The sequence below is a fragment of the Molossus molossus genome, unplaced genomic scaffold (genome assembly GCF_014108415.1).
Source record: "Molossus molossus isolate mMolMol1 unplaced genomic scaffold, mMolMol1.p scaffold_m16_p_2, whole genome shotgun sequence".
Classification (NCBI taxonomy): Eukaryota; Metazoa; Chordata; class Mammalia; order Chiroptera; family Molossidae; genus Molossus; species Molossus molossus.
The window spans coordinates 130,510,738-130,528,316 of NW_023425355.1; the positions used below are offsets into that span (position 1 = coordinate 130,510,738).

Consider the following 17,579-nt stretch of genomic DNA (forward strand, 5'->3'; position numbering starts at 1 on the left):
TGGATGTTTCTTTCTCTTTCTCTATTTCTTTCTCTTCTCTCTCTCTCTCCTCCCTCACTCCTTTCCATTCTCTCAGAAAATCAATGGAAAAAATATCGAGTGAGGATTTAAAAAAAAAAAAGCAAAAAACTTGTGTGTGTTTAGAGGAGGGAGAGGAAGGCCACAATAGGAGAAATAATCTTGGGGACAGTTTAGGGACCTAAAGCTCCATAGAGTAACTGTACTACTGAAAAAAACTGAAGGGTCCAGAAACCTGGTGGATCACTTACAACCAGGAAGGCTTTCTGGAGCTAGCATCTGAAATAACAAGGAAACTGCAGTTCCGAACCAGAGTGCCTAGGTACTGGGGACTTGGGCTCTAGGGCTCTGTTCTACCCCCAGGCTACTGGGACAGTATCTACCTCAATATCCAGTGACCCCATGAAGCCCACATGCCACGTAGATTTTAAAGCCTGGGTGTCCATCAGAAAGATGCTAAATTTCCCGGCCGGTGTGGCTCAGTGGTTGAGCGTCGTCCCATGGACTGAGAGGTCCCAGTTCGATTCCTGGTCAGGGTACATGCCTGGATTATGGGCTCAATCCCCAGTTGGAGGCATGCAGGAGGCAGCCCATTGATGTTTCTCTCTCACATTGATGTTTCTCTCTCTCTTCTTCTCTCTAGAAAAATCAATAAAAACGTATTTTTTAAAAAAAGATGCTAAATTCACAAAACCTATGAATTCAGCCAAACTTCATAACAAGGATTTGCATTCTCTGAAGTTTTCAGATAATGGTGGTGATCAAAACTTAGAATCGTACTTAAGCTGACAAATATTTATGGTGTAAGACAGAACTACAAGTAAAACCCTAGTCAATGAAGTAGAAACTCCCATTTCAAGTATTACGAATTATGCATCATTTCCTGAACCACCTAGAAAGAACATTTCATATGTGGGTTACATAGTTTGGGCCCAGAGTGACTTGAGGACTCGGCCAACAACTTAGCAAGCTAACCCTATCTTCAAGCTGCCTTAATTACACCACAATCACTAACATTACAGAGGTCTCCTTACCTTTCACGACATCAGCCACATTGCAGGTGGGATCAATACTTCCAATGTGTTTAGGATGAGCAGGGTTAATGTCACCACCAAACAGAAGTGCTAAACAAACACAAAGGGGAAGGGTCAACAAAGCAGGCTGGGACAGTCAAGTAGAGAAAAATAGAGGATTCTCGTATTTGTAAGAATCATTTTAGCATCCACACAGACTTAAAGTAATAGGGTGGGGCAAAAGTTGGTTTAACAGTTGTGAGTAGGAAAAACAAAAAGTTCATTCTAGTTTATTATTTATTGACTTTTGTATTGTTTTCCATATTAACAACTGTACACCTACTTTTGCCCCACCCTATATATACAACGATGGGTGACTAACTAGGGGACAAGGAAGGAGGAAGGATGTGCTCTAAGACTTGCCACTTGCACTTAGCAGGTCCTAAAGCATTGCCACATGCCAGATGTCCAACCCTTTCTTCCCAACCCAATGTGACATGGATGAAAAAATTCCTGCCCGGCCGGTATGGCTCACTGGTTGAGTGTCGACCCATGCACCAAGAGGTCACCAGTTTGATTCCCGGTCAGGGCACATGCCCAGGTTGTGGGCCCGATCCCCAGTGGGGGGCATGCAGGAGGCAGCCAGTCGATGTTCTCTCTCATAGATGTTTCTATCTCTCTCTCCCTCTTTCTCTCTCTCTAAAATGAATAAAGAAAAAAAATTTTAAATAAATAATTAAAAACTTCCTTTATCCTTAGCCAACTTTACCCAGCTTCTCAGTACTACAGCAGACATTTAATCCAACATTCACTGAACAGTTAGAAAACACCATCTGCCCCATTAGGCCAGGCTTGGGAAGTGTCTTCACTGGTGAACATTTCAAATGCCTCCATCACGGAGATTATTTGTCAATGTAGTACATACAACAAATGATATTTGTTCAAGTATTTTTAAAAATACAAATGCTTCCACAACACACAAGATTAGCAAAAGTTTACTTCTGAATAAGCCAAAGGAGCCCCTCCAAAGGAAAAAGTAATCTGAATTCAAGTGTTTATAGGTATATATATATTTATTTATGCACTGGTATACTTATTTCTGAATCAAAAATTGGGAATAACTTAGCTCTCACAAAAGGAGAATGCCTAAATAAAATAGAGGAGATTTTAAATTATAAAAAATGATGAGTATGGGCACTAGGCCAATACATAAAGTTCTAATCCATTAAGTGGAAAAACAAAAAAAAAAGAAGCAACAAGCTTAGTCCATGATCTAAAAACATGTACAAAGCCCGGCTGGTGTGGCTCAGTGGTTGAGCGTCGACCCATGCACCAAGAGGTCACCAGTTCCATTCCCAGTCAGGCACACGCCCAGGTTGTGGGCCTGATATCCAGTGGGGGGCATGCAGGAGGCGGCCAATCAATGTTCTCTCTCATTGATGTTCCTATCTCTCTCTCCCTCTCCCTTCCTCTCTCTAATATGAATAAAGAAAAAAAAGAAAAAAAATACCTTATTAAAAAAGAAAACATGGCCCTGGCCTGTTTGGCTCAGCAATTAGAGCATCAGCCTGTGGTCCAGAGAGACCCGGGTTCGGTTCCTGCTAAGGGTACGGACCTCAGTTGCAGTTTGTCACCGGCCCTGGTTGGGTGGTGTGGGTGGCAACCACTCGATGTTTCCCTTTCACGTCGATGTTTCTCTCTCTCTCTCCCTCCCTCCCACTCTATCTGAACACAAAATGGAAAAATGTCCTTGGGTGAGGATAAAAAAAAAAAAGAAAAAGAAAACATGTACACATATATGATGACACACATATTTAGGTCAGAAACAAACTGTAGTTATTTAAGTAGTTTAGTTAAATATCGGGTATTCCAAAAAACGTATATACAACTATGAATAATTATAAAGTCAGTGTTTATTAAAATACATCTCAGTTTCAAAATCTAACAGAATCTACAGACACACTATATACATTTTTGGGGGATACTTTGTAGTATTTAGGTTCTTTTTATACTTCAAATTTCCTGTCAATTGTCATACATTTCTTTTTTTTTCAATAATAAATTACCTTTATTGTCTGTCATATCAGGGTGATATGCTTTAATTATAGTTTTGAAGAATTATATGTTTGGCTTGTAACTTAATGTTTTTAATTACAGATGACATTCAGTATTATATCATTTTCAGGTATACAGCAAACATTTCTATTTTTAAAAGCTATATATTTAAAGATAAATTTTCTTTTAAAAAGCTATACATTTAAGCCTGGCCAGTGTGACTCAGTGGACTGAGCATCATCCCATGGACTGAGAGGTCCTAGTTGGAGTCCTGGTCAGGGCACATGCCTGGGTTGTGGGCTCGATACCAAGTAGGGGGTTTGCAGGAGGTGGCCGATGGATGTTTCTCTCTCACACGGATGTCTCTCTCTCTCTCTCCCTTCCTCTCTTTCTAAAAAAATAAAAACATATAAAAAATAGTCTATGGACACAGAAAATCGTGTGGTAAGGCTTGGGGTAGGGCAGGGACTAGGTAGAGGGAGACCAAGGAGGGTAGTAAGGAACACCTGTAATACTGTCAACAATAAAAATTTAAAAAAATGAGAAAATAAAAAATAGAAAAAAAAGCCTTTCATGATTTATTTGAACAAAGCATACTAATGAACAGCTTTTTAATAGATAGAATTTATTTAGAAGAAAACTGAACTAGGAATGAAATTTCTACAGACAAAACTGCATCTCCATAACAGGAAAACATCTGGAAGAAATCACTCTAGTTACCATTTCAAATCTGGACCAAAAGCCCAACTTACTGTGTTGGTTAATAAGCATGCGGAAGGAGATGCGGTTGGTATAGAAGCGATCCAGAAAATACTGGATGTTACTGCTAATGAACGGATCGAACCCAAACTTCTCCTTGTACTCAATCACTCCTTGTGCCATTGTAGGAACCACATCATTGTGTCTATTTCTGACTTTAACCAGAACTTGTAGAAAGCTGTGTGGGAGGGAAACAAACATGGTCAGTATTTATATCTCATGGCTGATACATAACCTTCCCATCTCCAACTCCGGACTACTTGCCTTCTGGTATTTTTTTTTATCCTCACCCAAGGACATTTTTCCATTTTGTGTTCAGAGAGAGTGGGAGGGAGAGACAGGAAGAGAGAGGGAGAGAGAAACATCGATGTGAAAGAGACACATAGAGTGGCTGCCACCCACACGACCAACCAGGGCCGGGGACAAACTGCAACCAAAGTACATGCCCTTAGCGGGAACCGAACCTGGGTCTCTCTGGACTGCAGGCTGACGCTCTAACCACTGAGCCAAACCAGCCAGGGCACCTTCTGGTATTTTTTATAGGTAGAGACATAATCGTTGCAGGCTACAAGGAAGAAGTCACGAGAAACTAAAGTATTACCCGAGTGTTTCCTTGAAACTTTCTACAGAAATTCTTTCAGAGACAAAAAAAGTAAACAGTTCCAGTAAAGAAAAACATGCTCAAATACCTTTTTAAGGAATCCACTGACTTTCTGGGTCCATGATTACATATAATACAGGTTCTGTAAATATTTGCTGACTAAATTGCAGAGCATATTATTTATTCTGACAACATGAGGACAATCCAAAAAAAATTTCCAAGGATTTATTACGGAGTCTCAAAGCAATAGCTTCCATGCATAAATAATGTTAACCTTTTGAAGAGTAAAATTGTGAAATATATTTCTCACAGCAGTAAAATACAGTGATAAAATATAAATGGAATAAAGGCAATTAAAACAAACCCATTTAAGTATTATGGTATATTACCCTAAAGATACAGAGGAAAAATATATTAAGGATGATAACTAAGAGCAGAAAGACAAGTCAAGGAAACCACATAAAAAGCTTGAAACCAGCACCAAGGGTGAAGGAGTGTGGGTGTATAAAAATTAAGCATACCGATCAAGTGACAATGCAAGTCAGTAGGGAAACGATCAAATTACTTGAGAAAGCTGGCTAACAATTTAGTCACAACCCAATTTCAAGCCTTAAGCCAAAAAGTGGGTTAAGATATTTAAATGCAAAAGGGCAAAATCATAGAAAAGAGAAAAGAAAATCAGGTGAGTAAGTATATAACCTCGGAGTAAGGAAGGCTGTTCTAAGCTTAATGCCAAAGGCAGAAACCATGAAGAAACAAATTATATGACTAGGTAGAATTTCAGAAATTCTGTCAAAAAACAGAGTTACTTACTGTCCTTAATAAAAGAAAAAGATGTGCCCACTAATGGAAAACTAGGCAAGGAATCTGGTACCAAAGGGACATTTACCAGAGGAAACTCAGATGCTAAAAACTTCACCTTCACAAATAGTAAAAGAAAAACAAATTACAACAGTGCAACAGCCCAGCTGGTGTGGCTCAGTGGTTGAGCGTCGACCCATGCACCAGGAGGTCACAGGTTCAATTTCCGGTCAGGGCACATGTCCAGGTTGTGGGCCCGATCCCCAGTGGGAGGCATGCAGGAGGCAGCCAATCAGTTCTCTCTCATTGATGTTTCTATCTCTCCCCCTCTCTCTTTAAAATCCTTGGCCAGTTTGGCTCAGCAGTTAGAGCATTGGCCCAACGGATCTTGGGTTCAATTCTGGTCAAGGGCACATACTGGGGTTGCAGGTTAGATCACCAGCCCAGGTCGGGGTCATGCGGGAGGCAACCAATAGATGTGTCTCTCGCATTGATGTTTCTCTCTCTCTCTCCCCTTCCCTCCCTTTCACTCTATCTAAACATCAATAAAAAAATATCCTTGTGTGTGAATTAACAAAAAAAAAACCAAAACAGCCCTGGCCGGTTTGGCTCAGCGGTTAGAGTGTCGGCCTGCGGTCCCGAGAGACCCGGGTTCGGTTCCCGCTAGGGGCGCGTACCTCGGTTGCAGTTTGTCCCCGGCCCTGGTCGGTTGTGCGGGTGGCAGCCACTCGATGTGTCCCTTCACATCGATGTTTCTCTCTCTCTCTCTCTGTTCCTCTCTCTCCCTCCCACTCTACCTGAACAAAAAATGGAAAAATGTCCTCGGGTGAGGATAAAAAAAAAAAAAAAAAAAAAAAAAAAAAAAAAAACCAAAACAAAACAGTGCAACAGCTATATTTATGAGCTGTTCTTTAGAGCACTGTTAGTAGTCACAAGAAAACTACCAACCATTCTAAAACCCAAAGACAGGAGTTCAAATCCCATGACTTATCTGTAGATGACCCATTATGAAACTGAATAATGGTGTAGATCTGTAATGTCAACACAGCTATTTTTGTAAAAACTATTTTGTGCCCTGGCCGGTTTAGCTCAGTGGTTGGAGCGTCGCTCCGCAGACCAGAGAGTCCTGGGTTCAGTTCTTGCTAAGGGCATATACCTCGGTTGCAGTTTGTCCCCAGCCCTGGTTGGGGTCGTGTGGGTGGCAATCACTCGTTGTGTCTCTCTCACACGGATATTTCTCTCTCTCTCTCTCTTCCTCCCGCTCTTATCTGAAGATAAATGCAAAAAAAAATTTTTTTATACTTGTCCAGCCAGTGTGGCTTAGTGGTTGAGCATCGACCCATGCACCAAGAGGTCGCCGGTTCGATTCCCGATCAGGACACATACCTGGGTTGTGGGCCTGATCCTCAGTGGGGAGCACGCAGGAGGCAGCCAATCGATGTTCTCTCTCATTGATGTTTTTCTCTCTCTCTCCCTCTCATTTCCTCTCTCTCTAAAATCAATAAAGAAAAAAAAATTTTAAGTAGGGATGGAAGGAAAATGTTAACAGTTGCCCGGCACTGAAAATATGGATTGACTTTCTTTCACTTATCTGAATAGTCTTATTTTTCCTAATGATTGAATATGTCTGTAACGAATGCATACAAAGACAGCAAAGGTGAATAAATCAACTCTGAAATTAGGAGATTATAGTTATTCACAAGAAATCTTATAATGGACAATTTTCCCTTTACATAATGCTCTTTCCAAAGTATTTATAAATTAAATAGCTTTCAAGTGAAACAATTCTTTATAGTAGAGAAGTGTCTCAAATTATCTGAAGGGAGGAGACTTGCCTTCATGGTTCAATTCTCAGACTACTTCCCCAATTTTCTGGGGCTCTTCTAAACCACATCATTATATAAATATGCTTGTCCTTTAAGGTACTTTCACTTTATTTAAATGATTTCCCTGTCCGTGACTCCTATAGAACCTCTCAATGAATATAAAAAGGCCATTACTAGAAAAAAACCACTGCTACAAGTAAAATGACTCACCTTTGCTCCTTCCTTCACCATGAGCCCCAGGCTTCTAAAATCCCAACTATCCTAAACAAACTGCGTGAACCCGGGCAAGTTTCTGAAACTCACTAAGTGAGAGCTATTGCCTTGGACTGACACCCGGTTCCAGAAACTGAGACAGGACTCTGGGAACCACCCAGCAAAAATGTAGTATCACATACTTCCACAAATCCATATGCTAAGACTTGACACTAGAGAGAGGTCAGTCCTAATTTTTAGGATCTCAGCCGGACAAACTGTTATTTGCTAATGACTCCTGAGAAAGCAAAGCATCTAGATTGGATTCATTTCATTCCAAAACCTTAAATGACAACAAGAGCAGAGTGTAAAGAAAACAGTGTACTTGGGGCTCTAACCCAATGCCTCCCGTCCACATTGTACAAATTCATGACACAAAATACCTAGCGAAGTATAAAACGAGTCAAGGTTTTTTCCCCTTTAGATTTTAATTTACAACTAACCTTGACCTAGCTACTTGTGGCTCAAACCAGCAGTCCTGGCAGTATGGCACATGGTCAAGGACGATGTCCTATGGAAAAGGAAGTGTGATTTCCAGATCCAGCTCTGGTACTAACTAATGTTATGATCTTGGGCAAGTCACCCCACACCTGTGACCTCAGTTTCCTTATCTGTGAATTGAGAGGGCTGGGTCAAATGTGTCGAGCTAAGGTCTTGTATAACGTGCCGTTTCTCTAGTTCTTTATTTTATTTTATTTTATTTTATCCTCACCCAAGGACATTCTTCCATTTTTTATTCAGATAGAGTGGGAGGGAGGGAGAGGGGGAGAGAGAGAGAGAAACATCGACGTGAAAGGGACACATCGAGTGGTTTCCACCCGCACGACCAACCAGGGCCGGGGACAAACTGCAACTGAGGTACGTGCCCTTAGCGGGAACCGAACCCTAGTCTCTCTGGACCGCAGGCTGACGCTCCAACTGCTGAGCCAAACCGGCCCGGGCTGTTTCTCTAATTCTTTTATTTTTTTAATTTATTTATTTGTTTTTTTTTTATCCTCACTCGAGGACATTTTTCCATCTTTTGTACAGATAGAGTGGGAGGGAGAGAGAGAAAGAGAGAGAGAGGGAAACATCGATATGAAAGGGACACATCAAGTGGCTGCCACCCGCACGACCAACCAGGGCCGGGGACAAACTGCAACCGAGGCACATGCCCTTAGCGGGAACCGAACCCGGGTCTCTCCGGACCGCAGGTGGACGGACGCTCTAACCGCTGAGCCAAACCGGCCAGGGCTGTTTCTCTAATTCTTTTAATGGAACACCTCTAGGTAAGGTGTTCAGTCTCACAATTGTGTGGACCATGTTTCTACTCAAAAAGAAAATCCTCAGCACAACAGGCCTGCCATATGCACTCACTCGTGTATATTATGAAACAGGAAGAAAGTAATGCGAGCCCTGGCCGGTTTGGCTCAGCGATTAAAGCGTCGGCCTGCGGTCCGGAGAGACCCGGGTTTGGTTCCCGCTAAGGGCACGTACCTCGGTTGCAGTTTGTCCCCGGCCCTGGTTGGGTCATGCGGGTGGCAGCCACTCGATGTGTCCCTTCACGTCGATGTTTCTCTCTCTCTCTCTCTTCCTCTCTCTCCCTCCCACTCTATCTGTACAAAAAATGGAAAAATGTCCTCGGGTGAGGATAAAAAAAAAAAAAAAAAAAAGAAAGTAACGCGAAAAGAATACTTAACTTCTCTTGGGGGGGAAGAGCCACACTCGGAGCTAGGGTCTGTGTTTTCTGGTTCAATGAAAATGGAAACCAGAAATATTTCCCAACAGCACGAGAATTTGGGGGTCTTCGTGCGTAATAGCAGCAATAGAATTGAGGTTGTGACATAAAAAGCACACTTTTTTCTGCTTCCCCCAAATAAAACCATTATTGTTTTTCTGAGTTCAAATGTAGTACCGCAATGAAAAATGTTTTAAACTGTAAAGGATTGGAAAGATTGTGTCATAGCTTATTGGTGCAGTGGAAGAAATGGGTACTGAGCAAATCAAGAACTCGGAGAGCTCTCGCCAATCACTCAGAAGGCAACAGAGAAACAATGAAGGACTTCCAGTACTGATGTTGAACAGAAGTGGCAAGAGGGGGACATCCTTGTGTTAGTCCTGATCTGAAAGGAAAAGATTTCAGCTTTTCAGTGGTCCTCCCTCAAGTGGCAATATAGATGGGCAAGGAAGATCAAGCAAGAGAAGTAGATTTAGAAGACCATAAGACAGATTTGTAAAGAATAGGTTAACTGCCCAGGCCGGTGTTGCTCAGTGGTTAGAGTGTTGGCACCTGGACTGAAGGGTCTCGGGTTCATTTAGTGGTCAAGGGCACGTACCTGGGTTGCAGATTGATCCTAGGTTGCAGACTGATCCCAGACCCTGGTCGGGGCACGAGCTGGAGGCAACCAATCAATGCTGTCTCTCTTGCATCACGTTTCTCTCTTCTCTCTCTCCCCACTCTGCCCCTTCCCTTCCACTCTCTCTAAAAATCAATGGAAAAGCCCTGGCCGGTTTGGCTCAGCGGTTGGAGCATCGGCCTGCAGTCCGGAGAGACCCGGGTTCGGTTCCCGCTAAGGGCACGTACGTCGGTTGCAGTTTGTCCCCGGCCCTGGTTAGTCGTGCGTGTGGCAGCGTGTGGCAGCCACTCGATGTGTCCCTTCACGTCGATGTTTCCCTCTCTCTCTCTTCCTCTCTCTCCCTCCCACTCTGTCTGTACAAAAAATGGAAAAATGTCCTCGGATGAGGATTAAAAAAAAAAAAAATCAATGGAAAAAAATCCTCAGGTGAGGATTAAAAAAAAAAAGAAGAGTCAACTGCCAGAGTACTGATGGATCCAGGGGTGAGGATGACAGAGGTTAGACTGACATATGTAAAAATATTTTTCAAAAGATAATTCAAGCATTAATAAGTTTCAGTGTCATGCAAAACATTTTAAATGCTTTTAGTGAATAATTTCAAACATCTCTGTTGCATCACACATTACTAAACCACATAATCCATATATAATATAGCAGACTACAGCTTGTGGTAGTTAATTACTATAACCAGGAAGTAGTAATTTTAATGTAAAGCATTACAATGAATGATGCAATTAATATCTAAAGTAAATGACATTGTAAAGTGTCCCCAACTCAGCTTTAAGGTGACAATATATAACGCAAGAACTTCATCCGTGGTGAGGATTACTCATTTTAAATAGACTACATGAAAAATTTAACATGTGTCATAATGTAATAAAAAGATAAAAAATTTCATCACTGTCGCAAATAGCCTAGTTAGTTAATTGTACATAATTTGGATTTGGATTGTTTTAACTTATAAAAGTAAACAATTTATAAGTGTAAACAAATAAAGATGTATATAAAAAAGACTGTAAAGACTGAGTAGACAGATTCATGCAGACAGAGACCAATGCATTCTTAAAACAACCACTAGATGGAACATTTACTACAACATTTCAAGTGAGGGCAGGGACCAGTTCCCCGTCAGCAAAAAAGTATTAAGAATTAGATCTTATCATGCTAAGCGAAATGAGTCAGATGGAAAACATCAAGAACCATACGTTTTCACTCATGTGTGGGATATAAAACTGAAAGCAACAGCCCTGGCCGGTTTGGCTCAGCGGTTGGAGCGTCGGCCTGCGGTACAGAGAGACCCGGGTTCGGTTCCCGCTAAGGGCACGTACCTCGGTTGCAGTTTGTCCCCGGCCCTGGTTGGTCGTGCGGGTGGCAGCCACTCGATGTGTCCCTTCACGTCGATGTTTCTCTCTCTCTCTCTTCCTCTCTCTCCCTCCCGCTCTATCTGAACAAAAAATGGAAAAATGTCCTCAGGTGAGGATAAAAAAAAAAACAAAAACTGAAAGCAACAATGAACAAACATGACAAATGAACAAAAACACACAGACACAGACAACAATATGGTGGTTACCAGAGGGAAAAGGAGGAGGTAGTAAAGGGTAAAGTGGGTCATATATAGTGATGGAAGGAGACATGACTTTGGGTGAACACACAATGGAATATACAGATGCTTTATCATAGAATTATATACTTAAAGCCTATATAATTTTATTAAACAATGTTACCCCAATAATTTAATATTTTTAAAAAGGATTAGATCATAAACCGTAATTTAAGTGTTATTATTTATTTTGTACTATGTCAAATTCTCAACTCAATTTTTTTTAAAAAAAACAATGTTGCCCAGCCAGAGGGGTTTGGTGATTGAGCACCAACCCATGCACCAAGAGGTCGTCAGTTCAATTCCCGGTCGGGGCACATGCCCAGGTTGTGGGCCCGATCCCCAGTGGGGAGCATGCAGGAGGCAGTCAATCGATGTTCTCTCTTATTGATGTTTCTCTCTTTCTCCTTCTCCCTTCCTCTCTCCCTAAAATCAATAAAGAAAAATAAATTAATTAAAAAAATTTTTTTTCAACGCAATGTTGAATCATTACCCAGGAAGAAACCTAATGCTTTTGTCCAAATTATACCTCTTAGTTCTTACATCATGCATGAGCTCCATTCACCAAACCATTTTTTCCGTAGATTTTTTTTTTACTTTCAGGTGAGTTTGGTACCATACTTACTTATCTAAGACCTTTGGATCCTCAGGGCTCTTATTTTCATACTCTAAAAGTTCAAGGAAGCTCTGCATATACCTGAAAAAGAAGAGATGCTGTGTTAGCTGTCTACCCAACACCCATTTCTCCTTTCCCTCTTCTACAGTACCCCAAATTTTCACTCGAGTAACATCCCCTCCCATTCCCCCATGCAGCCCAAGTGCTTCAGGAGAAGCTGATGCCTTGCAAAAGCTCCTAGGTGGCCCAACTTTTCTTGGGAAACCCTATTTCTCTTGTCATTAATTCCTAATTAGTCTGATAGTCCAGGTCTATGCCTGTTACTGCACCACATATCCCTGGACACAGGGATTAGCTCAAGAATGGACATACTGTCTCAATTCAGACCAGTAAAATAAGAAAGAAGACTTGCTAGAGATCTCTGGGGGAGAAATCAACTTGCTCTGTTTTTACAGTTTGCTATGTGGATGTGAAGCCTAGAACTGCTGCAGCTATTCTATCACCAGGAGGAAATCTAGCCTGCAAGTGAGGCCAACACCATAGAAAGCAGGACCTTCATAAGCTCATGAATCTCTGAACAAAGCAACACCAAAAACTCATCCTGTGGCTGGATCTTAACACAAGCCAATTAATTGTTTAAGCCAGGTTTAGTTGGATTTTCTGCTGCTTACGAAAACATATCCTGACAGACCAAGTCTATAGTTTGATTATCCCAAAAAGTGAATATAAATTGCAAGAAACACATATGTGAAACTGAAGTGTGTGCTAAGACCTTAGAAACTAGAAATAGAAATAAAGAAGGTTCTTTCTCAGAGTTAAATTCTCTTAAACCCTCAGAAACAGCTTTGGGACTGAGAATAGTTCCATATCGCCCTGGTCAGTTTGGCTCAGCAGGTAGAGCATCTGCCTGCGGACCAGAGAGACCCGGGTTCGGTTCCTGCTAAGGGCACGTACCTCGATTGTAGTTTGTCCCTGACCCTGGTTGGGTCGTGTGGGAGGCAGCCACTCAATGTGTCCCTTTCATGTCGATGTTTCTCTCTTTCTCTCCTTCCCACTCTATCTGAACCAAAAATGGAAAAATGTCCTCGGGTGAGGATAAAAAAAAAAGAATAGTTCCATATTGTCCTGTCCGGTCTAGCTCAGCAGTTTGAGCATCGGCTGGAGGACCAAAGAGGCCCAAGTTCAGTTCCCGCTAAGGGCACGTACCTCAGGGCACATAACCTTGGTTGCAGTTTGTCCCCAGCCCCAGCTGGGTCATGTGGGTGGCAACCAGTCGATGTGTCTCTCTCACATCGATGTTTCTCTCTCTCTCCCTCCTGCTTTATATGAAGATAAATGCAAAAATGTCCTCGGGTGAGGATTAGAAAAAAAAGAAGAGCCCTGGCCGGTTTGGCTCAGCAGTTAGGGCGTCGGCCTGTGGTCCAGAGAGACCCGGGTTCGGTTCCCGCTAAGGGCACGTACCTCAGTTGCAGTTTGTCCTCGGCCCTGGTTGGGTCGTGCGGGTGGCAGCCATTCAATGTGTCCCTTTCATGTCGATGTTTCTCTCTCTCTCTCTCTCTTCCTCTCTCTCCCTCCCACGCTATCTGAACAAAAGAATGGAAAAATGTCCTCGGGTGAGGATCAAAAATAATAATAAATAAATAAATAAAAGAAGAAGAATAGTTCCATATCTCAATCAGGCCCTGTATAAGAAATAATATGTTCAACATAAAGATTCAGAGAACACAGAAAAACAGGATTCAGAGAGGTACATTACTATAGCAGCTACATCCACATAGGACCTGCTGGATCTGGTGGGGATTCAGAGATTTTAATTACTCAGAGGCGTGTGATCTCTGCTTTGGGTCTTAACATATCCTGAAAGAATTATCCCTTATTCTAGTTATTCTTAACAATTAATTACACTAATCCTACTAGTCAGCTTTGATAGGAGGATAAGGCTACTTAAGGAACTAAAAATGACTGTTAAGCACATAAACAGACAAAAATGACATTTTATTAGTCAGCCTCATTTGAACTTTGTGACAATGCATAATACTAAAAAGTATGTTTACCACTGGGTATATATACATTTTTTTTAAATGTGTCTTTATTGATGTTTTAGAGAGAGAGGGAGGGAGAGATAGAAACATGTATGTGAGAGAGAAACATGGATCAGCTGCCTCCTGCATGGCCCCTACTGGGGATCGAGGCCAAAACCCAGGCATATGCCCTGACTGAGAATCAAACTGGGACCTCTCAGTCCATAGGACGACTCTCAATCCACTGAGCCACATCAGCCAGGTGCTGGGTATATTTTTTAAAGCCTCTGGGCAGATACGGCCATAGATTAAATATTGCTAAACTTATCAGGTCAAATGACCCTATGAGGTCACTTTTAAGAGGAAAAAGAAATGACAATCCAACACAGTGCATGATCCTGCAATGGATTCCTAAATTGGAGGACAGGTTCTATAAAAAAAAAAAAGAACACTACTAGAACAATTAATGAAATAAGAAAATAAATATTACTAGATCAGTGTTAAATTCCCAAATTTGATCATCATATTGTGGTTTTCTAAGAGTTATTCTAAGGAGATAACTACTAAATTATTTAGGGGTAAAGAAGCATGATGTCTACCATTAATGCAATGGTTCAGGAAAAAATAACATATGTTGTATATATGTATGTACATACATACATACATACATACAGAGAGAATGTGAATGAGACTAGTAGAACAAATGTTGCCAAATATTAACAATTAAAGAATCTGGGTGAAGGTTTGTAATAGGAATTCTTGCTGCTAGTCTTTCAAATCCTTCTGTTAAATAGGAAATTATTTCAAAATTGAATGTTTAAGAAAAGGAGGAAATGATGTGTGTGTTTGGAATGGCCATGGAAGAGGAATGGTGAGGCAAGATAAAGAGCTGACACAGCTATCAGAGCCTATACTTTGTTAGCAATTCACTTTGGGGCCCCGGATATAATGTTTATAAACGTGATAGCAAGCCCTGGCCGGTTTGGCTCAGCTGTTAGAGCGTCGGCCTGCGGACCACTGAGTAGCGGGTTCAATTCTGGTCAAGAGCACATACCTCGGTTGCAGTTTGTCCCCGGCCCTGGTCAGGTCATGCAGGAGGCAACCAGTCAATGTGGCTCTATCACATTGATGTTTCTCTCTCTCTCTGTCTTTCTCTCTCTCCCCCCCCCCTCCCTCCCTCCTACTCTATCTGATGATAAATAGAAAAATATCCTCAAGTGAGGAACAAAAAAAGTGATAGCAAATGTTTGACTATCATTGCCACCAGGACCAGGGGACTTGACATCATCTAGCCTGCCTAGAAGCCCCCACCATGGCCCCCAATAGTGTTTATATACTTTCTTTGGGAAATCTCTATAATGATGGCCTGGAAGCAATAAAGAAGTTTCATGCAGTCCAGCTGGTATGGCTCAGTGGTTGAGCATTGACCCATGCACCAAGAGGTCGCAGTTCGATTCCCTATCAGGGCACATGCCCAGGTTGTGGGCCCGATCCCCAGTGGGGGGCATGCAGGAGGCGGCCAATCGATGTTCTCTCTTGTCGATGTTTCTATCTCTCTCTCCCTCTCACTTCCTCTCTCTCTAAAATCAATAAAGGAAAAAAAAGTTTTAAAAAAAAGTTTCATGCAAACTTGCCACTCCTTTTGAAATTAGCTACAAATTTAGAATAGAAAGCAACTGACTATGAGAGTGAAGCCACAGTCATTACCTCTCCTGGTTTCCAGGGCCCCTGTGCCTCCCACAGTGAGGAGCTGCTGTCTGTCTGGGACAGGGACTGGGCACTGCATCTCCTACACCACCCAACAGAGTGTTTCTCAGACAATTCATTCTCAGCCCTAAAAAATTTATAATTAATACAGGGGTGGGTTTGCCCGGCCAGTGTTGCTCAGTGGCTGAGCGCTGACCCATGCACCAGGAGGTCACCAGTTCAATTCCTGGTCAGGGCACATGCCCAGGTTGTGGGCCCGATCCCCAGTGGGAGGCATGCAGGAGGCGGCCAATCGATATTCTCTCATCGATGTTGTGCTCTCTCTCTCTCTTCCTTTCTCTCTAAAATCAATAAAGAAAAAATAAAATAATACAGAGGTGGAAAACGTAGGTTTATAGTTGTGAGTAATCGAAACATGGAGTTTATTTTAGTATCATCATGGAGTTTATTTTAGTACCATTATTTATTATTATATGATTTTCCTATAGAAATAATTGTAAACCTACTTTTGGCCACCCCTGTATTATTATTATTATTATTTTTTTGCTTTTTTTCCTTTATTGAATTTTAGAGAGAGGGGAAGAGAGAGAGAGAAACATCGATGAGAGAGAACATCAATTGGCTGCCTCCTGCATGCCCCCCACTGGGGATCGGGCCCACAACCAGGAATCGAACTGGTGACCTCTTGGTGCAGGGGTTGATTCTCAACCACTGAGCTACACCATCCAGCCAAAGGCCGTATTGCTTTTAGAACAAATGAAGTCATTTAAAGGGGCCTCAGATTAGAAAAATATCAGTACGCGCTACGCTGCATTTGCCCTGTGAAAAGTATGAAAAATCTTAAGTATAACTTCAAGTTTAATCAGGTTTAGCTCTGAGGCTTAAAGAATGTGTTATTTAATCAAGGAAGTGGAATTCGTGAGTCAACTACTGACTAGGTAAGCAGGTTGAGGTTGGTGAGTGGTAGGATGTAGGAGAATTGGTGTATTTTTAGAAAGCGGTTTGCATATATTTGAGAAATGTTTGCAGGTCTCCTCTGGACTGACCCGAACCTGGGACTCTCTGGTGTGCAGGCCGGCGCTCTAACCACTGAACCAAACTGGCCAGGGCTCCTCTGAATTATAAAAGCAAGGTACAAGTCATTGCGGAGAAAGCTGGAGGAGTCTGGGAGGCCAGATGCCAAAAGTGCTCCCGAGCCAGGACAGAGGAATGCTCTGGGTGCCTGGAGGCGGGAGAAGTTGCCGGCTGTGGTTCTGCACTGCCCCTCGATGGGTGACTGGAAATGACAGGGACAGGGAGAGCATTTTGGGGAAGGGAATGATATGAACAGATATAAGGAGAAGGGGACAATTAATTAACTTGCATTTAGAAGATAAATGGAGGCCAGGCTACTGAAAGAGAATGGCCATTCAGTAGTCGTCCCTCAATAATACAGGGGTGGGTGCCCAGCTGGTGTGGCTCAGTGACTGAGCACTGACCTACGCACCAAGAGGTCATAAAAAGATACTCAACATCACTAGTAATTAGGGAAATATAAATGAAAACCACAATGAGGTACAGTAGACACCTATTAGAATGGTTCAAAACAAAACAAACCTGACAATACCATTGCTGACAAGGATGTGGAGCAACTGGAACTCCAAATGCTGCTATTGGAAATACAAAAAGAGGTCTGGCTAGTGTGGTTCAGTGGTTGAGCATCGACCCATGCACCAAGAGGTCACCAGTTCGATTCCCGGTCAGGGCACATGCCTAAGTTGTGGGCCCGATCCCCAGTGGGGGGCATGCAGGAGGCAGCCAATTGATGTTCTTTCTCATCGATGTTTCTATCTCTCTCTCCCTCTCCCTTCCTCTCTCTATAATCAATAAAGAAAAAAAATTTTAAAAAGAAAAAATACTTAAAAAGAAATACCTCCTTCAAGGAACTTCTTCAAGAGGAGAAATATATGATGCTGGCTGAGACTTGATCAAACC

At 42.1% G+C, this 17,579-nt stretch overlaps 1 protein-coding gene across 2 annotated transcripts in view; it reads right to left on the reverse strand.

The window, feature by feature from the left end:
- The window catches only part of PDK3 (pyruvate dehydrogenase kinase 3), a 78,825-nt gene that overhangs the window by 36,996 nt on the left and 24,250 nt on the right, over positions 1-17,579 (reverse strand). For both annotated transcript variants that reach the window (XM_036270468.1, XM_036270467.1), the window contains exons 3-5: positions 11,887-11,958; positions 3,839-4,023; positions 1,053-1,142 (exon numbers count right to left, since the gene is read on the reverse strand). In XM_036270468.1, the coding sequence (XP_036126361.1) occupies positions 1,053-1,142; positions 3,839-4,023; positions 11,887-11,958 (347 nt within the window). The remainder of the gene's footprint in view (positions 1-1,052; positions 1,143-3,838; positions 4,024-11,886; positions 11,959-17,579) is intronic.